This window comes from Scomber japonicus, chromosome 16 (assembly GCF_027409825.1).
Source record: "Scomber japonicus isolate fScoJap1 chromosome 16, fScoJap1.pri, whole genome shotgun sequence".
NCBI classification, from domain to species: domain Eukaryota; kingdom Metazoa; phylum Chordata; class Actinopteri; order Scombriformes; family Scombridae; genus Scomber; species Scomber japonicus.
Genome location: NC_070593.1, coordinates 23,926,402 through 23,951,856, shown reverse-complemented (window position 1 = coordinate 23,951,856; position 25,455 = coordinate 23,926,402). Strand labels below are relative to the sequence as shown.

The window sequence follows — 25,455 nt, the reverse complement described above, 5'->3', positions numbered from 1 at the left end:
CCAGTTAATTGGGAACAGTTTGTCCAATTAGGGACAAAAAGCTGGGTCCCAAATTGGAAATATGTTTGGGTCAGTGGTTAAGATTATGGTTCGGCAAGTAGTGGTGATGGTTAGGGTAAATCTCCATATGATTAATGTAAGTCCATGTAATGTCCCCAAAAGTGACCATGGTCTTGTGTGTGTGTGTGTGTGTGTGTGTGTGTGTGTGTGTGTGTGTGTGTGTGTGTGTGTGTGTGTGTGTGTGTGTGTGTGTGTGTGTGTGTGTGTGTGTGTGTGTGTGTGTGTGTGTAATGGCTGTGCAAGGAGGTCAGCCACAAGAAGAGTAAAGAAACTTTTTAACTTTACAGGACCAGACCTCTGTTCGATATTATGATAATTAGTCTGAGTTTCAAGGGAGAGGACAGAGTCAAACAAAATCAGACAAACTCGTCCTCCGGTAATTATGTAGCCTATTGATATCCAATAACTAATTCATATGGGTCCTTTTAATGTAACAAGGACTAATGTTGATTATGTTTTCAGTAGTTATGTGAAATATATCAGATTATATTTCAGTATTATTGCAGAAATTCCAATTACAGCCTGGCCCATCACTATTTCGCTCTTCATTAAGTGCTGCCAAGCTTTTCCTCGTCTATCAGATAGTAAAGCTGCCAGTAGGAAGGGCTTTGCATCTAAGATCATACAACACCATTTAATAGTGGAGTCATTAATGAGCTGGGCTGCCAAATAAACGGGACTTCATCAGGGATGCCAAATTAATTGCAACCAGGCAGCCCAAATAAACACACTAGGTAGCAATATTTGTTTAAATGAATGCCTACACCTTTTTATACTGTCTTTAAATGTTCTTACCTTATATCTCCTGCAGTTCTGAGACATTTTAGACACATGCTCTGGAAGTAGGATTTTCTGAAAGTGGATTTTCTGTTTTCGCAGGTGAACCATTGGCTGGCAGGGCTGCTGCTACTGGCATTCCTAGAGGGTACTGGAGCTTCTCCTGGGTAGCCGAGGACGACCTGAGCTTTCCCAAAGAGTCGATGCCTACGTCAGGTGAGTGGGACATTGTCAGCTCTCCTCAGACAGATGGACAGGCTCAGGCGCCTTTGTCCTCCAAAGATACTTTGCTCTCGATTTTCCGTGACACCTGGCATCAGCTCTCCATCAGCACACATAAGCATCTCTGTCTCGCTTGCCCTCTACCATCAGCTCCGGCATCGTCACCAAACTGGGTCACAGCAGATCATGGCTCGCTCAAGGCCTCAGAGTAAAACCACATTCTCCGAAGAATTGCAGTTTGTACCTTACATGATTCTGAATCAAAGTTATTTTGTAATTCACCTTTTAAGAAGGAAAGCATGAGTTTAGTAATTTAATAAATAGTTTTACAACACACAATATTTTCTATGTCATGACCAGCAACACACACTGCAGCATTTTGCTAAACCTTCAGCAGTCTCCAAACAAGAGGAAACACCTTAGTTAACAGTGTTTGATTTTAAAAGACGTGTAGTTGTACAGAGTCTTAGATAACACTTAGTTTACCTGTTATTAGTGTTGCAGCAGTAACAGCTCTCACTGACATAACACACCAGCATAACATCACACCACACACTTACCTCAACACACACAACTTCTGTTTTACAAAATAGATTTAGACAGTCATCTTAGTCTTTAAAGTACACTTTAATTTCATTGTTCTTCCACATACTGAAGACTGTGACATGCTTCCAAATCTACACAGACAATTTTAATAAGCAAAAAAAGCCGAATACTTCCACTCATATTTCTCTGCTTCTTTTTGTTCGTCAGACAGTGACCTTCAACAAGACCGGTTACTTTAACTGCCAGTTATGTTTCGTGTTGCATTTCAGTGGATTAAAGAAATGTGTGGTTTGGCACACACATGCACACACACACACACACACACACACACACACACACACACACACACAGTGCACTGGAGAAAAAGCCTGAAAATAGGCCAGTGAAACAAAAAGTGATTTTGAGTAAAGACTGTTTTTTTATTTGAATCATGACATCAATAATTAGAATCAAATCATGACATTTCCAAAGATTCACACATCAGTTTAAAAAGAAAAACACTGGTTACAGCAATGTCACAAGTAAATATAAGTGATGTTATTATATGATCCAATTTTCAATTTTAACACATGAACTACAGTGAGAGAATGGATTACTAGCGTGCACACTTTTCACACATTTACCTACTTTTATATATAGTACGTATACTGGACAACAAAAGTGTTATCAAGTATTCCAGTATGTAGTGATGATAGAGTTGTCATAAAATTGATAAGTGCACACATGAATTTACCACAGTCAACAAAATGTGTTTTGGCTACGCAGTGCCACACATAATGTTACAGATTTGTTTTTGTTTTTCTTTAAGCTGGAGCAATAGTCAAACATAAATAGATATAGACAGACAGATATCCAACATTAAAAGACCTTTTTGAAAGCCAAAAACATGTGTACATAGCCATGTCTTTAAAAAAAAGTTAATATTGTTTTATCACAAAACTTAACTTCTGCGACTTCTGATGGTAACTAATGGAAGAAGATTCATTTAGTGTAATGAACATCTATAATTTAGTTTTTATTTGAAAAAAGAAGACATTTTGAAGAAGTTCTTTGATCAAGGTCTTTTTATGGCAGATTTTCACAATACATAAAATACAAACACAGTACACTGTATCCAATCTAATCCCAAGTATCAACCTAGGTTATTCACCTATCCACCTACCTATCAGACCTGCACCACTAAATTATCTGTCATTTTACACTTGTTGAAGAGGAGAAACACACAAACAAAACAGACAGACAGGGTGACACACCGCAACAGAACATGACAGACATTTATACATATAATGGGGATACATTTTCTACTTCCATTTGTTCGAAAAATGTCAAGAAAGGCTGTCAAATTGCATAGAATCTCAGAACAGACTCCTGGAGAGAGTAACTTATCTTCTCTAGTTTGAGATAGTGTATAATCTTTTTGATTCAATGAGGGTGTATAAGGGAGACAGGGTCATTCCAACTAAAAGGTATAAGTCGTCCGTCTAATAAAATGCAAAAGGCCAGCTTGTTTACATACTTAGATGCATACCCTGTGGTGTAAATACAGGGTTCCTGTAGCATCTTAGAGAAAGTATTGAATATCCACTGTCAGAAATGATATAGTTTTGCAGAATATATGTGATAGACTTGCAGCAGTTTGCTTGTACCTATCACATGTGCCAACTGCAGTCTAATCCTACACAACCTAACCTTCAACCAATTAATTTGGTGTACTGTCTTGAATTGTACAACAGCATACCTTTTGATAAAATGGATAATGAGTAAGTCCTGCCAATTGGATCTGAAATTTGTTCATTTAAGCTCTCTTCTCATTTGTTTTTTTTTAAGATCTAAAGTTGTCTAATTATGTAGATTGAGAAGTTTATGCAACCTATTAGTATGTACTGAACTTGAAAAGAGAATCTAACAGATGTGAGGGAATATGAAAGGAAGTGATTAAAATGTAAGGCTTTACAGTTCCACAATTGTAGATTTCTTAAAAAATTAGACCTAAGGATACCAAATTTGCCAATTGCTCAAAAGATGCAAAGTAACTGTCTGTACAGAGGTCCTGCACTGATGAGATCCCACTCTTAAGCCAGATGCTAAAGGCTCTGTCTGATATTGAGGGGAAAGACGTGGTTTTAAACTATCAGAGCAGAGAGGGAGAGACTTTGGAGAGCAAATGACCTCTTAAACTGGTTGTAAATTCTTAATGACTTTGCAGCAATGAGGTTAGTCTGGTATAATAAGAAATGGTCTTTACCAGTGGGAGTTCAGAACACAATAGAGCTGGTTAGGAGGTGAACCCACAGGATGTATTCTCCAAGATTAGCCATTTAAGTTTTATTGTAGTAGATGACATGTTACACGTCATATGGATGTTTTGTCTTATCTTTCAGATAAAGGTTGATATAAACATATCTATGGAGCCACAGCAAAATTTGGTCAGAAATGTAGGGAGACTTTGAAACAGATAAAGAAGCCGAGGTAATACATTCATCGAAATGGTATTGATCCTTCCACTCAGAGAAAGGGGCAGCAAGACCCAGTGTTTAATGTCCTGTTTCAGAACGCTATCAATGGCAGGAAGTTTATAGAGGTCTTTATAATTATGTGTAATCCCGATATAAGCCAGATATTTGAACTTCATTCGTGTCGTTTTTAAAATGATCCATATTAAAGCAGATGTTCTTGGCAGTTATGTTGATTGGCATTAACTGACTTTTTGAAGGTTTGTTTTATAGTTGGATATTTTACCAAATTTCTTTAATACATCTTATAGTTTAGGGAGGCTTGACAGAAGATCCCACAGGTACAATAGCAAACCATCTGCATAAAGTAATACGTAACACTCTTGACCTCCTGTTAATTCATTCATATTAATATCCTGTCATATACAGTTCAATTGCAACAGCGAACAGGAGCGGAGGTATTGGACATCCTTGTCCTAGTACCTCTTTGCAGATTAAAGTAGGCAGGGAATTTATTGTTGGTATGCATTGCAGACATTAGGGAGGAACAGAGAATTTTAATCCAGGATAAAACTTTTTCGAGAGAGTAAAAAAGGTCATCACATTCCACCCAGTCAAAAGCTTTCTCAGCATCAAATGAAAGTAAAATCTCTGGTGTGTCGAATGTAGAGGGATTGCAAAGAATAATTAGAAAGCGTCTAATGAATACCGGGTTTTTCATGAAGCCTGTTTGGTCTGTTGAAATGTTTGAAGGGAGGGAGGGATCTCAAGACATCAAGCCAAGAGCTTTGCAAGAAGTTCTATGTCTGTGTTCAAGAGAGAAATAAGACGCTATGAACTACATTGAAGGATTTTTGCCTAGAAAGCGATATGGTCACCTTGCACATAGTTTGGGTGTTTGAGGAGAGTTTGAGGAAAGCAATACCTTGAAAGCAGACAGAAGAAGAGGGACAAGTGTTACTGAGAATGTTTGAAGAATTTGGATGGATAGCTATCAGGCCTTGGAGACTTGCCACTCTGCATACTACTCATTTCCTCTACAATCTGTTCAATGGAAATGTCATCCCCTCGCCAAGCAGCCAGCTCAGGATCTACTCTGGGGATGTCAAGATTGTGGGGGGAAAAAAAAACGTATCTATGGTAAATTCATCATCTCGTGGGTCAGAAGTGTAAAACAGGAATACTGGCGCTGAAAGCATACATTTATTTTGAAATGGTCAGTGTGTTTTAGACCTTATTGTACTGGTTGGTGGTCCCAGCCTTCTCCCCATGTTAAAATAAGGTTTTCTGCTTGACTTGGCATGTCAACAGAAGATTAAACCATTGAAGACAACATTCCTGCGGTCTGATTATGGGTTAGGAATAAAAATCAGTTTTAGATAAGACTGCGTATCCTATATATAGTCAAGGGACCATGGTCAGGCATGATTATTGACTGATATTCACAAACAGCTGCCATTGGGAGAAGATTTGTATCCATAAAGAAATAATCTATCCATGAGATGTTCTCATGGGAAAAAAGGAAAAGCCCCTCTTGTGATCCCACTACTTTCAGAAGTGTCCCAGAAGCTGTGTGCAGCTAGGGAATATGAGTTTTTTTTAACTAAAGCAGCCCTTATCAATGAACCCTGAGCTCAGAGATGCCAGGACATTTTTATTTTTAAGTGGCTGAAAGTCCAAAAAAAAACTTTTTATCCCTGTTCTATGACATGCAGAGTTGAGCTGGGAAAAGTATCCCAAAGCAGATGCCTCGCCAGCCTAGGAGTGGATTCCTGATGTCATTAAACACAGCTTGGGCTTTGGCAACACTCGCTGCGTAGTCTGGAACGATGCCTATCAGCTCTCCCTTGTATTGAAGTGCACCTTGCTCTTGGTCTTGGCGTAACACATCAACACAATTCTGGTGGTTGTGAAGTTTGACAACAGTAACCTGAGATTTTATATTGTCTGTGACTTGTGAAGCCTCTGCACCAGTGATCAACCAGGATTTATTTTTCCAATTGGGAAACTCTCTTCAGTAGTTTGGAAATTAAAGTGGAGGAGCCTGAATACCTGCAGCACCCAAGATCCGAAAACTGCATATCCACATCCTCTCTTCCATGTCCTTTTTCCCGAAGTTAGCCTACTCCATTTTATGCTCAGCAACTGTCACCTATAACACAGTGACCTCACCTCACCATGTTGACAAGCCTTCCTTGATGTCGCTGATTATGTCCTTCATATTAGACATTTCAGAATGAATAGCCATTGTGTTGTTAAAGTTAAAGTTTGAGCAATCTTTAGCCTTGAGCTAATAACAACAGAAATGGCTGCTCTCACTGAGAAGAGAATGTCCACTTTCAAATCTGCGGTGTCAATTCCTGACTCCGTGGAGTGGGTGGTTGTGTGAGGTGTTGGGCCAAGTGCTCAAGGGACCACTGTGTTTATATATACATAACATGGTCAACACTGAAGTATAGTATACAGTTCAGACAAGCTCCAGGGTATCTTACATATGTTTGAAAATTATATTCACTTTAAATTTGCAGAAAGTGCATAATGAGAGAACTTTTGAAAAAGTTAGGCAAGAACACATCCTACTCTGTTGCTGGCTCACTATTAGATAGTAATGCAATATAATGAAAGTTCATTACAGTTCATTTTTTTCTCTTTGAATTTTTTTTCAATTAATCAAAGCATTAAGTACCAAATTTTCATGCGGTAACTTTATTTATATAGTTCTCTTTATTAAAATCATTCAGTCCTCTGAAGCTATAAAAAACACAGGAATAGATATTACATATTTAATCAACTTTGGAGGCCAAACATAAAGTGAGAGAAGAAGAGAGAGAAAGCACACTGCTGTATTACAGCAGTGTGCTTTCTTTATGTAACAACAGTGTGGAATGCACCATGAAGGATGCTATCATGGATTCAAAAGACAATTATCGGGGTTTATTATCTTTTCGCATCAACCCAGATCAACCCGGACTTAAAAAATCCTTGACAGCATCAGAGAATGGTTTAATGTGTTTCACATGCACTGTGAGTAGAAAACTCAGCCCAAAAGCCATATATGCTAGGAACAGATGTAACGTGGGTGGCTGATAAACGATTATATTGCATATTCACTCAGAGTTCACTAATCTGAATTGACTGTCAGTCATCGACTGGTGTAGCCATATGTCACAGATACAATCACAACCACTTAACAGCAGTTACTAAAGCAAATGTTTTCTAACTACTATGACAGAATTTTATAAAATGAATTGAGAGTCTGCTATAATGGGCTACCATTAACCCATGAGTTATTCATTACCCTATTTTGTACATTTACAGTAATGTATGACACAAATATGACAAAAATTTAAAAAAAATAAAAATTTAATTTTTACCTACTACTCCTTCACAAGGATTATTTTCTATGGTACCGGTTTTAATCATGTTACATCAGCTTCAATCACATCTTAACCATAACCGTGAAATCAAACTCTCAGTGAACTGTTTAAATCAGAGGAAAAAAGAACAAATCTATTGAGGAAGACGCATGGAGACGCAAGTGTAAGCATGATAGAAGTCTTCAGTTATCAACATCATCAGCTTCACAGGCTGAAATAGACAGTGCACACATCTTTTTGAATGCCAATATACTGTTAAATGATTTTCTGGAGCTTTCTACTGTACCCTTCAATGTTCACCTGATGCATTTATTTTGGCGTATCAATACATGAGGGAGAACACTATTACTCACCATATACGGCTGTTTGTAGAGTATACAGAAAAAAAATGCCAGTGTGGGCTGAATGGCTGAGTAAAAGTTGACTCAAACATAACAAGTGTGAGTTGTAAGAAAAGTGTTCTTGAGACTGGAGTCCAATATTGCAGCCCTGAGTGTAAGCATCTGCGTTGAGCCCACTGGCACATATGTGGATCCGTGTCACATCAGACTCTCAAAGCCTGTCACATCACTCTGAGGCGACAGTTCCAGCTTTTTCCCTTCCCCCCCTTTTCCAGCGCCTTGTAGGGTGGGAGATCATCCTGTAAGTGATGATTCAACGTCCCGCCAGCACCAAACTGTCACCCAACTGTTTATGAAACACATCCTTGACTGTGAATCTCTGGGACCTTGCTTCGGCTGCCTGCGGCTTTGACAGCCTGCAGTGGACTCTACTGTAATTGGTGTCAGTTAGGCGACAGATCACGCCACCATTTTTTGAATCAATCAATTCGTCATGCACAGTGCAGGGTACATTTTCTATTTTCTGTTATTTTGCACGATGGCAGCTCAGTGCCCTCGTCCCCACAGCACAGCAGAAGAGGAGTTTGCTCTGTGTGGTGATTAGTGAGTCGAGTTTGATGCGGCTGGAACAGGAAGGATCACATCTGGGTAGTAAAAGACAGATGACTAGGAACGCTCCATATGAGTACTGGCACGGTTCAATGAAACCGATTAAATCTTGATTACCACAATAACCAGGATTTTGCCAAAAAAGATGACGCATACAGAAAGAAATGTAAAATATTTGATTATATTGTATTCCCCTTCAGTTGGAAATGACTGTCTGTGAGAACATATTAGTTGATTGGCTTTCTATACTTGTTAATGAGGCGGCTGTGGCTCAGGAGGTGGAGCAGGTCGTCCACTAATCGGAAGATCTGCAGTTCGATTGCCGGCTCCTCCAATCTGCATGTTAATGTGTCCTTGGGCAAAATACTGATCCCCAAATTGTTCCCAATAGCTGCACTAATGATGAATGAATATGTGTGTGAATGAGTGAATGTGACTTGTAGTGTTAAAAATGCTTTGAGTGGTCAAAAAGACTTGGAAAAAAGCTATGTTCGTACAGTCCGTTTACCATTTGTTAGGGCCATATGTCTTCGAGCCAAGATAATAGAAATTCAAAACGGGGGGATTTTGATGCTTCTTACTTCTTGATGGGGCTTTGGAGCATTGACGTGTTGTCGTGAAACCAACTGACAGTTTTGGAGAGGACGGGTCACAACAGCATGCTGTAGCTACCGTGATAGATCTCAGCTGTCCCCACAGCATCTGCCATCCGCTGGCATTTACAGCCTACCACCAAAGCCAGCACAGACCGGCTGCACACTCGCCACCAGCTGCCCCAACACCCCCCCACCCTCTTTCTCCCCATCTTGCCTCCCTGCATCCATTAGCAGCCTTTAGCCGCCGGGTCTACAGGGTAAGCCAAATTCCTTATTTGCATTTCAGTGCTGATAAGCTGTCTTCATTGCCACAGTGTGTCAGAGATGTCAGTAATGTTGGAGCCCTCTGACCTGAACTCTCCACCGCCCCCCAACTCGCAGTGCTCCGTCTCTCCTCGGGGGAATAACAGCAGGGCAATCCAACTGCCATATTCTGTTAAGCAAAAAAAAAGCCTTCTCACACGCCATCTTTCTCACTCCAGACCTATTCTTCTCATCGAGATGGATCGTCCTTCTTCAGCTGTGGCTGCCAGCTGTAGCACCGGCACTCATATGGATGCTAGCCACTTGAGGAGTTGCCGTGCTCTACAATAGAACATCTGCCTAACTCAGCTGGTAGTGCTGTTCTTGTGTAATGAGACACAGCAGTGGAATAAAACACATTTGCTAAGGCGGGGAGGGGGTGGGGGATACGAAAAGATAGAGCAGCAGTGCAGGTGCTTAAATATGGCATCCTCCTGGAGTCACATCATTCAGCCTACCAGTTTTACACATTGTTCTGTTTGCACAGATTTGACGTGTTGCGTAGAATGGCTCCAATCAAGCTCCCGTGAGGATTTGCTTGCATGTTTAACTGGTTTAAATAAGTTTGAAGTTTAAATAATGTATGCAGGGTGTAAAAAAGAAGAAAAAAAAAAGGCAGGCTCTAAGCTATAGTTTCATTCAACATCAAATGGCCATTAGAAATTCACACACCGCTACATTAGTGCATGAAAAAAAACAGACAATCCTTTAACACCAATTCTCACTTACACTCTTCAAACACTAAGGTGTCATTAATATCACAGCATTAGTCTCTCACGTCGGGTTTCACACTCAGGAGATTAAGTATGACAGCGACTTTCAGTATCAGGAGTGAAATGAAGAAAGACGCAAAGTAAATAAATGAACAGCTCAGTTTCGCTCGAATATAAGATGCACGACTGTGAATGCAAACAAGACAACAGGCAAACAAACCCATGGAAGACAAAGATTAAAAACAATGATGATTGATGTCTATGCTGCTGAAGTCACCTGTCAGCTATAGATCAGGGATGTCCAAACTATTCCATAAAGGGTCATATGGTTGCAGGTTTTCATTCCAACCAAGCAAGAGCACACCAGGCTTGACTCATTTAATCATCTGATCTCAGTCTTCCGACACTTGATTGGTCAAATCATGTGTGCTCTTGATTGATTGGAACAAAAACCTGCAGGTACACAGCCCTTTATGGACTAGTATGGACATTCCTGTTTTCCTATTTGTTCATTTTGTTCTTGTTGTCCGCCAATTTGAAAAAAAATGTAGTGAATCAAAGCAAGAGATGGAAATCCAATGACTAAATTAGCAGAATTTGCTGACGGAGTTTACTGTGCGATGGCTCAGGGCTGTTAATTGACCGGAGCAATGGGGAAACTTGCAAATGGTTTTAATGATTCGGAACATACTGTAAGGCCAAAGGCTTTTTTATGCTTTTTGGTTTTGTCAATAGTTTCTTCACTGTCTTCAAGGCCTCTTGTGAATAATTTCTTTTGACCTCCTGCCAGCATGCTGCCTTTGTAGTTTTAAAGTTGTAAAGAGGATGCTAAGGACAAGGTGAAGGGGTAAATTCAACAAAGGATAAAGAGCGTGGCATTTGACTTTGATCCCCTCTAATACAGAGTCAGCAACTGTCACATGCAGTTGAGTAAATGAATGTGTAAATAAAATGTCGATAAAGCAACCTTTCTCTACCTTAATGCATCTTTTTGCTGGCTGTCAATATATAGATTGCATATTGAGTAAAGAAAAACAAGCAATGCCTCATTAATTGTGTCTCCAGCAGTGGAATCAGTATTTTAAATCATTTCAGTGCAACAACCTCTTATTCATCCCATTTGTCCAGAATCACCTGCCACTCATCTTTTCATCAGTATGTATTTGACAGAGCAGCTCCAGCTCCCTCGAGAGAAAACACATTAGCCCCGAATACCGAGGCCATATAAAAGTGAAATGGATACATAAATAAGCTCAGCCAGACACAATCTCATTGTAATCAGGAAATAAACATATTCATCATCAGAGTTAAAGGGTTTCATGGGGACATTTGTCAGCACAATTTTAACTCTGGATCCACAAAGAGACATACATCGTTAGATGTAATTTACTTGATGTGGAAAGCACTCCTGCAAGCAGATCCAGCATCTCATTTTTTTAAACATGTAATCACATAGTTGTGCACTACTGGGAATAGACTAGTTCATTTATATACAAAATTAAGATGGCCACAGTGGCATCTCAATGACCTTCGGCTGTGTAACACGACACATCGCTCAATCTCTGCTCCGTTTGATGAATGAGGTTGGGGTCGCAGTGTCGTGACGGGCTCATTAACCAATCAAACACCCTTGTTAACACAGTGGGAACCACGGGCAACCTGGGAAATGCTCTGCTTAATTACTAACAGAGTTAAGATTTAGCAGTGCTTTTACAATGATTTAATTCCCTTTAAAGCAACCAAGCACACTGGATGTATGGCTTTGTTTACAGTTATCTTGTGCCTTTGTGTATATAGAGTTAAATTTATGTTTAATAAAACTAGTAGCATACACATAAGGGAGTCTTAACAACCTCGACTGCAAGATGAGCTGCTGAAATTAAAATTGCACATGAATAATCCATCAAACTTTACAGCACATAATATTGCTCAGAGAAAGAATATTGATCCTAATCTCCCCACATAGGCTGAAAGTAGAAAGGCGAGTCAAAAAGCCATTCTTGTTATGTTGTCCTTTCTTCTTCCCGTGGAGGTTAGGTCATTTTTTAGCGTGGTTCCTGCTTTAATTAACTTCATAATTATTGTCTCTCTTAATAGGAAATGACAAACGGAGAGCGGTAATTGCCCATTTTGAGCTTCACAGATTTTCAATCTTTAAAATGATGTCTGTAGATTTACATTTGCAAACCCCATGATGGTTTCTAGCTTTATACTGTCTTATCATGAGCATCAGCGAGTAACCAATGACCTTCGTCTCTGAGGTGTGATTATTCACAGATTACCTTTAATTACCATTGAAGAACTAGCCCAGAAAAAACACAGGGTTTGAGTAACAGATCAACTCAAAACAATGATGATGTGATTCTAATCAATATTGTTCTCTGGTAGCTTTTATAATGTATCGGTTGACAGTACTGATGGAATTTCATTCAGATGAGGTGACGTGAAATTAATGGAGTATAGCCCTGAGAAGAAATAGATGAAACCTTTGTTTAAATAATATCTGTGCGACGGCAGCCGGTGACTCATCTGACTGAGCTTCGGTTTCAGCTCACTCGCATCGAACAAGCAGAAATATTGGATTACATAATGTTGACATGAGGCAACACCCGTATTTTCACAAACAAGTGACACCGCAATACATATCTCATCTCAGTTATGACTACTAGAATTCATCACAATTCATAGAGCTGTTATTATAGCAATTCTAATATCTAATAAACGCCTGTCACAGCCATCGAGCATGCGTAATCTCATGTGACGTACTTTAACAAAGACAATCTACTTTGTTTTTTAATGTATAAACAGCTATGTTAATTAGCTTCTCACGCCTTTTTATCATAACTTGTTAGTTGACCTTGCTCTAATGTTTAAATATGGCACTGTGTTGTGTCACATTGGGAGACACATGATGGTGAAGGGTCAAATTCGTTGTCATGGTGACCCATCTTTTTCAGCGTGACTGCAGTTTCTTCATTTAGTTGGTGATCTTAGCTGTAGGGATGTCAATGATGAATCAATTATTGATTAATTGCCATTAATTTGATCAATTAAAAATTCTGTTGAGTCGTTGAGACTCATGCTAACATTAAACTTAATATTTAACTCCATGGTTACCAGCCCTGCTCCTGGAGAGCTACTACCCTGCATGTAGTGCAGTGATTCTTATAATTAGCTCTCTATCAAGCACCTGAAGCTTGTCAAGGACTTGATAATGAGTTAATAATTAGAATCAGGTGTGTTAGAGTGGGGAAATACCTAAAACATGCAGGGCAGCAGCTTTCCAGGAGCATGGTTGATGACCACTGATTAAACAGCTGAGTGTTAGACAGCAGAGCGTCACTGTAGCTACGATGCTAACAGTCAGGTCAAGCAGGACTCTTAATCACACAATGGTCCAACAAACTCAACACTAAAGTGATGATGTGTAACACCCCCTCCCCCTGCTTTGAGTATGAATGCATTTTAGCGGTGGCAGTAAAGATTTCCTGGAGCGATAAAGTTGGAGTGACAGTATTTGTGCATCCCAGGACATCTGTTCCAACTGAGCAGCTGTTTCCAGCAGCTGCACTAATGCTCACTCCATCATGTAGATAAGGTATGAGTAATACTTCATATCAAACCAGCAAGACTGAAGCCCGTTGTGGGGCAGTTGAGGTAACCTGCTTCATATTTGCTCGATGACGTCAAGGGTTAATTAGCAGTGAAGCAATTTTAATAAAGGGAAAATGGGTGTCACATTTTTAATTTATTTAACTTGTTAGACGTCCAGCACATCCAGTCTGAACTAATTGATGTCATCTAATGTGTCGTCTAATGAAGCAAACGGCTAATTCAAGTGTTTGATACCTTGGATTTTGTCGGCCAATCATTGCACAGCGACAGACGAGAGAGCCGGAATTTTAAATGAAGTCATTATTTTGTGTCATTTCATTTATAAATAGTAACTTTGAGTTTACTGAATCTGTTCTCTAAATTCTTGATGTAGTCTGATTTGTGCTGAACATGGGTCACATCAGTGGTTAAAATGGTTTTATTATGTAAAAATGTCCATCACAACTTAACTCAGGAATTATTAATGGTTAGTTAGTTGAATGCTATTGCAGCTGAGTATCAATTAAGGAAGGTGCTTAAAGTTTGAATCTGTGTATCTATGGTAACAAGAAAGCGACAAGAGCAAACAAAAATATCACTATTTATATAGATGTATGTTCCTGACATCTCCTCTTACATTACATTAACCTTCAGATACAATATCTCCTGTGCAGTTTATTATGTATTTATTGATGTACTTACTCATCATCTCCATCATTCACATAGCTCAAACTCTAACCTCATTATATGATAACCTTATCATACAAACATCAGAAGAAGAGGACATTGTCAGAGCGGTTGTTTTCAGCACATTCAGAAGGGGCCTTCAAGCCACGTAGGTTTTTGTTTTTTTAAATAAACAAAAATGAAGCACACATATTCTGAGATTCACCGTGAGCACTTAGTGAGTCAGTCTCTAACAGTGAGTCCAGTAATTACTCTGTGCCTGGGGACTGATCAAATAGTAAAACAAACTTTGTAACAGTGTCAATGTTTGTCGTGATCTGCTCCTAATTAACACCGCTCTACCAAAACATGAGAGGGAAAACCGAGGATACCTTTTGGCAGACATACGAGGGAGACAACTCAAACCAAGCAGGAAATGTTTTTTTTATGCTACTTGCTATTTCTCTAAATGGCTTCTCCAGTTGCTTTGATTAAAAATGTGCACCGGTGTAATCAAAAGGTAAATGAACTCGCGCTCAGTAATGTCAAAAAAAAAGAAAGATCTGATAACATATTGAGAGGATATTATGGTTTATTGGAAAAAAACAAAACAAAACCAAGGGTGTGATTGTGAATGGATGGGCCATAAAAGCCAGTGTCCACTGCTAGTTTGGCAAGTCATCAGTTAACAGATCACACATCCAGATGTTGCCCACCACGGTCGTATCGTATCACTCGTCCCCATTTGGCAGCACACAGATGTTCCTCACTCGTCACGGTGCCAAGTGCGTTTCTGCATGCATGAATATCAAGAATCATTTTCCACCCAGGGTTGCAAAGTATGAGGAAACAGCTCTGAAATGTGTCTGTTTGTGTCTGTAAAGTATGCAAATGTACAATATATATATGTAAGGAAGGAGATCGGTACTATTTTCAAACATACCCTTCATACTCATACTTAAACGTCAATTTCAAGCAGTTTAATTGTAAATGGTAACATTTTTGATTCAAATTACATATTGGTACCAACAAGAATCAAATTATTAAAATCCTCTGTGTCAGTTGACTTATTAAAAGATGCATGAATATCAGTTATTTTGACCATTTTGTCTTCTAACTGATCTGAACTGTTTGCATCTATGAGTCTGAACTGTGCATATCTCAGTGCAGCAGCTTTAAAGGATGCAGTCATCACACAGCTGAACACTCTGCATCTCTCCACCGTGGCTGCGTATAGACATTTATCCAAGGAAAGGAAATGAGCTTTCACTTGCAACCTTGAACCTCTCAATTTCTCCACATCTCATCAGCCCTAGAGGTCCCCAGTGGCGACAAGCTGGAGGAATCATGATCTTTTTCCCTTTTTTTTTTTTGCCAAATGACAATTTTTAAGCATGGAAACCATTACCTTCACTTGCACTAAGTGGTCGGGAACAACTGCTGTGATGATTCCTTTAAAAGCAGCTGCTTCCTCAAGTGGACAGCCGTGCAATTTAAGGGCAGCCTAATGCTGCCTTGATGCCACCTCATTAGGTAAAGCTGCTTTTAAGCATTCAGTCCAACATCACAAGTCACTGATAACGTGTTGCAACTCTAAATCTCATAATATAGAACATGTTAAATACTGCTGATAGAAATATTAAAGGAGGTTAAGGAGAGGTTTTTTAATGCAGACATATTCAAGGTAGGTGATAATATAGAATATAAATAGGAACCTTCCTATAAGTACAAGTACAAAGGTGGCTTGTCATTTTCACAAGAACAACTGATTAAGTGATAATAAATGGTAAAATGTGCTCATAGTAAGCATATATGACAGTTTGCAAAGACATTTAATAAAACATAAGACATAGTTACAATATGCTACAATGAGAATGAAATATCTAATGCATACAACACAAACATGTTTAGGGCGTAAGAGGTGAGATTACAGTAGGATCGTATAACTTTTTGTGTACAATGTATATGAGCTCAGGCATCTCTTCTATTCTGGTGTAGGTACAGCTTTACTGCCATTTAATGGTTTATGTTCCTTGCCAGTGTATTTACAGTCAAAGCCCCCGTAGTCTGTTCTATTAAAAGTCAGCGCTCCACATGGACCCATCAAACTTAGTTTATGGCAGCGGATAGAACAGATAAGCTCACAGAGGCATTGTGAGGCATTGTTTCTCAGATGAATATGAGGATGAATACACAAAACTTTGACGAACAGATGAAGTGAGTGCTCTTGCTACTAAATCGATACATGGAACGGCTTTTGATTTCTTAGAGACAGACACAACATGGGAAAGTTTCCAACAAGTCAGCACAGTGTGACAATGCGGAAAAAGTACGTTTTCACAGTTGTGATGCCTCAGACTACAGCTTGTCCACTGTATTGATCTGATAAGCACTGAAATATTAGACTTCAGATCTGTCATGTCAGTCACTTTCACCTAAACTGTACACTCCATTTTGTTCTTGAGGGTTTTTTTTTGCAGTTTTTGTGGATCTTGTCACAGTTCTGCTCTTCTCCTGCTGCTGGTAAATCTCCATTCACCACACCCCTGCTCCACTCCTTCTAATCAGCCAAACCCACCTCACCAGCCAACTCTGTACACCTTCTCATCTGCAGCTCATCCCCAATCAACCCATGATACAGTATATACTCCTTACGTCCACTCACTCTTGGCCAGATCATCTTTGTCTAGATGCCAGACCTTCTAGTACTCATTTACGGACTGATTTCCTGCTTGTCAAAGGCAAGCAGGGTGTTTCTGTTACCAAGCAGGTCAGCCTGCCCTTAAACAATGTCACTGCTTTCATTTATTGAGAATAATACATGTTGTTTCATGGCTTATTCCACTGACTGGTTTGCTGTCAACCAATTTTTTTCTTCAGGGATTCAAATGTTATGTTTACTCCATCTACAGGCTGTAGTAATCATGACCCAGTGATGATGTCAATGTAAGGTGACAATTTGCTTTATTTGAAGGAGGCAGGTTGGGTGGAAGACGATGTAGCTAGATTGTAAAAAGTAGACTTTTGCTTCCCATGTCCAACTGCAAGTCAGGACATTTATTTTGAAAATTATAATATTTATCCTCATGTTTGCTGTTGACAACACAGATCGTATAACATTAAGGAAGTACTTACCACATTTCAAGTGATCATTTTAACCTAAATCATGATAAACTATCTTTTATTTTAGTTTTTTATTTATTGTGCACAAACCTGCTCAGTATATGTTAAGAAAAACAACAGTATAGGGCTAAAATTCAGCCAGTTTATTCTCTATAGAGACTGTAGTTATTGTGATGACGTCAATATAAGGTGACAATTAACCTTATTTGGAGGAGGCAGGTTGGGTGGATGGCATTTCCAAGTGCAAATCAGGACATTTCTTTTTAAAACCATCACAATTACTGTAGTGGTTTCTGTTGACAACGGATCTTGCCTAACTTTAAAGAACCAAAATTTCCATGACTACATGAGTATTTTTAACAGTGATTTGTAATCATTTTGGTTCTGGGAAGGATTATATTGTCCTACAGTGTGGGTCCTTCTGTAAATGCTCCTATGGTTCCTTTAGTAGTGCAGGTATGAACAAACTATATGGTCGTTTAATTTGGAGGACTTGTTGTTTCATGCTGTGCTGCCACATCACGTATTGTCAACAGGAGAATCCTGCTGCTCTGTTAAATTGGTATCATCTCTGTGTGCTACGTGACAAGAATTCACCTGACAGAAATATTTTATTTGTCCTTCTAATACAACGTGTGATCTTTGACTCCCCATTTCCAATGCAGTGAAAAAAAATTGAGGGGTATTGGTTGTGTGTGTTGGGTTGTTTGCATTTTAAAAAAATCACATTGTTTGACTTGCAGGATGAGCTATATAACATGATTAGTTTCAGTCATGCCGCTGCACTCTGTGACCTTTCTGATGCACAGAATCACTGAATCAAATTGCACTATGCATTCATATGCACAAACAAATCATGCTAAGGTTTTTATATGTTCAATATGGAGAGTTTCTGCATAATGAATGAGATTTATTGTCAAACTAATGTGTTTTTATGGTAGTGTGCATCCAGCAGTCTGAGAATAACCTCAACGTGAGTCCTCGTTCTGGGTCTTTTTGTTGTGTGATTGTAGGAAAGCAACTTTTTTTCAGTGGGAGGGGGGTTGGACTGGACTATCAGTTAGACGTAGAGATGACTTCACAACACTTAAGTTCCCTCTCTCCAGAGTATAGCGCGAGAAGTCATTTGAAAGTGACCAAGCCCTCTCAAACAGCGATTTACCAAGCCACGGGGATGAGCCTCCATGAAGTCTGTCCACAGGGAGGAGAGGACAGATGGAGGCAAAGATAGAGACATAGAAAAAGAGAGAGAGAGAGAGAGAGGGGGGATGAGTAGAAGGAGAGCTGACCCTTAATTTTCTCTCCGAGCACATTTTATAGGGAGAGTGTTTTGGTGTTATGGCAGCAATACCTTAACTCCTATTACAGGCAGCCTCTGTGTTTGACAGCAGCAATTTTTACATCGACACTGCATTTGTATAACCCCCCCCCCCCCCCCATCTCCTCCACTCCACTCACATTGAAACAGTACACACTATGGATCAAGAGTGGAGCTGCTATTGCAGTTAAAGCTGTTACTACTTGCTTCACGGGCGGACACTGCACGACAACTCCTTCTATCGTGGTCCTTTTTAATGTTGGAGTCACATCTCGACTGAGGCTGTTAAACAATATTAGATTTTCTTTGTGTGTACTGGAGCTTGAAGCAACAGAAGCTCCTACTTTGAAACTGAAGTATTGAATTAAAAAAAAAAAAAAACCCAAAATGGTGCAGCTGCAATGTGATATTTATTTAATTAAACTCCTCTTTTCCCCTGGCTGTGTATGTGATTAAAAGTTTCACACGCTAATCAGTCTGAAGTAGGTGTTCTTTAAATTCTTGGGGTATGTTTTTATATTTCCAATCATCTTCTCCTGGTACTATTTGAGCACGCATACAAAGATTTTGCCAGTACCCATTAGCTCCCTGTCCCAGTGGGCTTGGTTTAATGGGATTCTAATAAAGTGGGCTTCAAGATTCACTTTACTTTGAGTGTTGTTTAGTAATTGCAATATGATAGCTCCTGTCGAAATGTTTGTCCCACTGCTGACACTTATTTTAAATTACTGTCAGGGAGTTTCTCCACTGATATGTCTTCATTTTAAAACTTTTTAAAAAAAGTTGATGCTCCATATGAATATAAATGTCTCTCATTTCAGCAGATCACCGGTGCCCTGGCAATAGCAGATCATGTGACCAGCACCTGGAGGATGTCCCACAGTTCACATGGAGCTTAGTGGCTGCCAGGGACCTGCGGGAGGAAAGGAACGAGAGGAACGAAAAGAATTCAGGAAGCCCCCAGGGCTGGGAGGAAGGTAAGAGCGAAGGTATCACATTTCCCCCCGTCGCTGGGGAGTTTCATTTTTCAACAAACTTTCTCAATCGACCTCAAACTTCGATATTCTCTGCTCTGTTGAACTTTGTAAAGGATCAATGGTCCATTACTTTTTTTTCCAAGAACTTTTTGGAGTGGTAAAAGTTGGATGCAGTGCATTATGGGGTGCCCATTTTACTTTGCTGTAAATTGCCTGGATAATTATGTCAATGCAGAAACCTGTTGTAAAACTGGAACTGAAACAATCGTTCGTTTGCTTCAAGACAAAACCTCAAATTTCACACCAACACAATAATCCAGCAAGAAATGTTTGCTAAAGTGCTATTGAGAGTTACATTTACTGAAGTTTTTTTTTTCTCTCAAGTAAGGAGCTGAATATAGTTTACTGAGCCAGTAGTCTGCAACAACTTGTATAGCGCATTGCCTTCAAATCTTCTGTATCCGCCAGCATCATTCATTTTCATACCTTAGAAGATGAGAAAACAGTTTCTGTCTTCTTATCTCCTGAGGTGATGGTGAAATGGAGGGAGGAAGGAGGGTCTATTTATTTCCTTAAATGTGTTTTTTTTTTTTTTTTTTACTATCGTGAGCCTCAAGTCTGAGAGCAGATGGGTGGAGCGCTGGATGAAATTGGAAAAGTGAAATATATCGACTGGTAAGAGAAAGGAGTTAGTGTGAGCAGACTGTAATGAAATGACTGTTTGTCCTGTGTAGTTTAAGTTGTAAATGAGGGCGGAGGACTTTTACGTGTATATGTGTGTGTGTGTGTGTGTGTGTGTGTGTGTGTGTGTGTGTGTGTGTGTGTGTGTGTGTGTGTGTGTGTGTGTGTGTGTGTGTGTGTGTGTGTGTGTGTGTGTGTGTGTGTGTGTGTGTTGGAGGGCTACTATAGTTTTGAGAAAGTGAGGTAAAAATGGCAACAGTACAATGCCCTACAGCAAGGTCCTTTTGATTTCTCTCATCATCGTCATCATTATTACAGTGAAAACAGAACATTGTTTGGTTTTTTTTTTGGGGGGGGGGGGCATTTGTATGCCTTTTATTGATAGTGACAGCAGAGAAAGTACAGGAAATGAGAGGGGAGAGACAAATATCCCCAAGCTGGTCACGAACTAAGGACGTTGCAGTTAATGCTTTTAACCCTAAGACCATCAGCTCGCTCTATTCCAAGTCATTCTATTTGTGAGTGAGTGTGTTTATGTATGGGCATGCTTGCACAGTTCACATTATTTCATATTATTTCCACTGACTAATACAACCATAACAAGACACAATAGGTGATACTGATACAGAGATTAAGACATGTAGCTTTCAATAGAGAATGTGTTCCTCCCGGCAGGTTTGTCTTTGGTTGGTGTACAAATATCCTCATAACACCTGTCACTCTGGTCTTCAAAGAATCTTTACTTTCTTACTTGATTTTCATCAGGGTTGCAACAATTTGTCAATCCAATGAAAATTAATCACTCGCTATTTTGACAGTTTGAGTTGCCAGTTCTTTGAGTTCTTCAAGCAAAAATGCCAAAAAAATGTCAGTTTCAGTTTATAAGATGTGGGAATGGGCTGCTTTTCTTTTTATTCTTTTATATCATTATAAATCGAAGACCCTTGAGTTTTGGACTGTTGGAGACGTTACCTTGCATTCATGGAAACTAGGATGTGTGTTTATTACTGCTTTGAGACAACTCACAGACTAAACCATATATCGAAGGAAAATAATGAGCAGATGAATCAATGATAAAAATTCTCTTTATTTGCAGACAAAATTTCATGCATGACACAGTAAAGATGGAAGATAATCACTCTCAGCAACGAGGATTACTTCCCAATAAAATAAAAAGACAAAATCACTGACAAACATGTTTCTCTGCCTACCTAAAATGATTATTATCGAGTTCATCTTAAGGATGCCAAATCCCCAAGACCAGGGGGATTCAATTAAAAATGTATATGATATGCACAAATATGAAAGAGATTATCTATGAGGCAATGTAATTAAAAAAGACATCCGGTCTTTGCAGCCTTTCTCCCTGAATCTGTAGCCGTCACCGTTAAAGACAGGCATGTATATGTAGATGTATATTGTATATTTGCAACAAGGAGAGGAAAAAACCCCCCCCAAAAAAACAAAGCTGATCATGATTGAAGGTAGGCGACACGTACAAAGGAAATATATGTGCATAATCATGTTCGAGCCCTCAGTTAGCCACAATACAGTTGGCGTGTTTTGAATAATTGAGCCGGGCGAGCTGCTGTCTCCACACATTTTCACTGGCGCTTGCAGTTTAAAAGAGATGGAAATAAGGGATGAATACTTAATGGATGTGATCTGTGGAACTGTAATGTTGTTTTCAACAGTACCTAACTCTGCCGTAACATGTTCAACTTAGACGCTTGTAAATGGACAGTGTTTCTTTTTATCCAGAGGTGCTTAGTTTTTAGCTTGAAGTCATACAGACACAAAGCTACCAAACCAAAGAGGTTACTGAGATCAAGCACGAGTCCAGCTATTATAAACAGTAGCTTATTAGTCACTGGTGTTGTGAGTAAAGGCTCAGCAATTAGGTTCAAATATGGGCCATTTTCTCAGGATTTGTTTTGCTGGGGAAATTTAACCTGTGCTACAGAAATTCAAGTCCAGATGTTTTGTTTGTTTCTTTTAATTCATTTAAGAATTAAATGGATTCATAAGACTGTCTAGGATTGTGCCATCAGTAAGTGAATGCATATTAGAGTTACAGCTTCTTTTAATGCTCATTAGGAGAAAAGTGACTCAAATTTATGCTCTGTTGTATATTGAGACATAAGACAAAGTTTATTGGTTATCCAACAATGTATTTTGCTCCTGCTTCATGCACAGTTCATTTAGAGTACTGTTGTTACCTTTTAAATGAAAATGATGGTATCAACACTCTATTTCTGTTAGACTGCTACCTATTTACATTTGTGAAGGACAAATCCGATTTGGTCTATAGTGTTGGTGTTAAAACAGTGTTCATTAAATTCCTAGTAGGTTATTTACACTCTCGGCACTTGATGCTAAACTTACGTAATTAAAGGGAACATTATAAAAAATATAGAATACAAACAGAGAGGGTGTATTTACTCTATTTAGCCGTGTGCACTGTTCCTATAGCGCAGTGCAACCATGGCAATAATGCGTCATTGTGTGGGTGTAGCGTTCTCATGTAGCACATTCATTGGGATTTTCATGAGCTTTGTTATTTCAATAAATCTACAGTAGATTTGTGGGAAAAAAACGTAATATATGAAAATTATGAAAATCCAAACTTAAGCTTTCATCAAAGGGGCCAGATATTTTTGCTAGAGGGTCGGATTAGACCCATGCGCCACTACTTGCCTACCACTAGTGTACATGTATGCAGTCATGTCCAGCCTTTAGTGTAAAGAAAAACATATAGCAATACTTTTACTGGAATGATGGTCACATCTGCATTGCGTCTGTCATCAATACTGAAAGTTGACAGCTGTGATTGTTTTCAATGTGATGTGTGAAATGTAATGTTCTGGCTTTATTGCGCACAATCAGTCATTATCATGATTTCCCTGGCCATCACTGGCATGTGACAGCTCCTCCCCTATGGCTGATATGTGGTGGTGGTTATCCATATATACGTGCTCTGGGTAAAGTAAGTAATGAGAGCAGCATGAGGCAATGATGCCGTTGGCAAAGCAATTAGCATAAAAGACAATGCTTAACATTTAGATCAAGAAGCATCACAGCAGTAATCACGGACCGGTTTGACACAGTAGCGCTCTCTGTTGTGAGAGGGCACAGTGAATTGTTTCTCCACAGCGGCTGGCTAACAGGTGGTGACACACTGCAGTGAACAGTGTAGGGAGGTAAAGCTGATGGAATATACATTCACTCAATCAAACCATGGGAAAAAAAGAGAAAAGACTCAGCGCCAAATTCCCCTTCTCTGACATAAATCAGGTTGATTGAAAATGAGTCACCTCTGTCAAGTCCAATTTAGAGAGATTTTTGAATCGGGACTCTGTGAAAGAGAGGGGGAAACAAAGACCATTTCAATGTATTTGGCTTCTCCCGTGCCCTTTCGGCGCAGAGCGGGTGGTTTCAATTCCACGTCTGTCCCCAGTGTCTCCTGCCAAAGAATGTGTGAATATGATTACACATTGATTTCTCGCTCTCACACACAGAATAGAGAAGCACAAGTTGGAGCTCGGAGCTGACTGGCAGGAGGAGATATCCAGTAGGACGCTGTATGCTGGAGCCGTTGATTTGTTTGTTTTGTAATGGAGTGGCCCCGGGGTTGTCTGTCATCTGCCAACCCAGGGAGTCATCTGGATTTTCTTTGCCTGGTGAGCATTATAGGATTCAGGATGAAAAGGCAAAATGTGGAGAGAGCAGCTGCTAACAGGAGCTAATGTTCTTATCCAACCGTGGGTTTAATGTAAGAAGTTAAAGGAGGCAATGTCAGTGTAGATCTCATTCTTTGCATTTAAAATAAGAGCTTCAGCAATAGTCGCAAACTTGTAAATGGCTATATTGGATTAAACATGTGTAACTTATAGTACAGAAATCACATAGTCATAACACATATCACAGCATGAGCATAATTACAGTGCTTTGAATTCTGTGCAGTCATAACGCAACTCTCACGTTTAAGAATCGTGTTTATGTTGTAAAATGCACAACTAGTGATCTTAGCTTGCTCAGTGACAGAATGGCAAGATTGTTTCGGCTCAATCTCTATATATCTGTTCTTTGGAAAGAAGGAGTAAGCAGCAGCATGGAGAGAAGAGAAGGCTGCAGCTTGTGGGTACTTGAATATAGACGCCCACAAACTCTAAAGTGCCTTTTGCAGTGCCTCAGCAAGGCCTCGTGGGAATACCTTCCTGAGCCCTTTTTTTAAGGACGGAAAGGCCTGGGATGACTCTGTCCCGCCGCTGTCCAGAAGATATAAATTGGGAAAGAACACTACAGGGAAACCTTATTTATTAGAAGCTCCAAACAAAAGTTTCTTGAAGTTTGAGTTAAAAAACAAGTCTAAAACTTGGAGACTACACGGTTGTTCTCACTTCTACCCAGTGAGATTGCATCTGGACAGATCAATGGTCCTCTCGCCAAGCAGATGGGAAAGTCATCCAATGTCTTTTTTCTGCACCCAGAACCCTGCTTATCTGAGCAAATAATTATGAACCATTACTTTGGATGAGAGGCAATTTGTTCTACTTATCTATTTTGGAGCTGAAACATAATAGGCCTGGCATTTGAAGCAAGGCTGTGCTTTGGGATTGGACCCTTCATCTACAACCTGACCTGTTAAGCATGGCAACATCAGGACACAGGAAGGAAAGGGCTATCTCCGTGGCAACACATTTACCCTGCCAGACCTGTTTGTCTGAAACTAAAAGAAAGGTCAGGAGGTCATTAAGAATTAAGCGGTTGTCTTTATAATTAGAAAGCAAAACGTGACTCACACTGCAGGCTTTAACTCAGCTGCTACTCATAAGGAACATCATTTGTCAGAAACCAAAACTTTTGACCCGTGACATTTTGTCAATAACAAACCCTCCTTCCATATATGTTCCAGAATATTTGCAGAGTGGAGACATGGAGGGCAAGGTTTTCAGTGTTTTGTGCACTGTTCTGCACCAGAGGACAATGTGTTCTGAATATGAACATATTCGCAGAACTTTGGCAATCCAGTAAATGCTTAAGTGCCTATACACAATTGTGGTGATGTCAAATATGCACAGTACAGAATAATATATTTC

The 25,455-nt window shown here is 39.5% G+C and overlaps 1 protein-coding gene across 1 annotated transcript in view; it reads left to right on the top strand.

The window, feature by feature from the left end:
• Positions 1-25,455, top strand: part of alk (ALK receptor tyrosine kinase) — a 354,006-nt gene that overhangs the window by 144,206 nt on the left and 184,345 nt on the right. The window contains exons 2-3 of the mRNA XM_053336367.1: positions 940-1,053; positions 19,523-19,687. Coding sequence (XP_053192342.1) covers positions 940-1,053; positions 19,523-19,687 — 279 coding nt within the window. The remainder of the gene's footprint in view (positions 1-939; positions 1,054-19,522; positions 19,688-25,455) is intronic.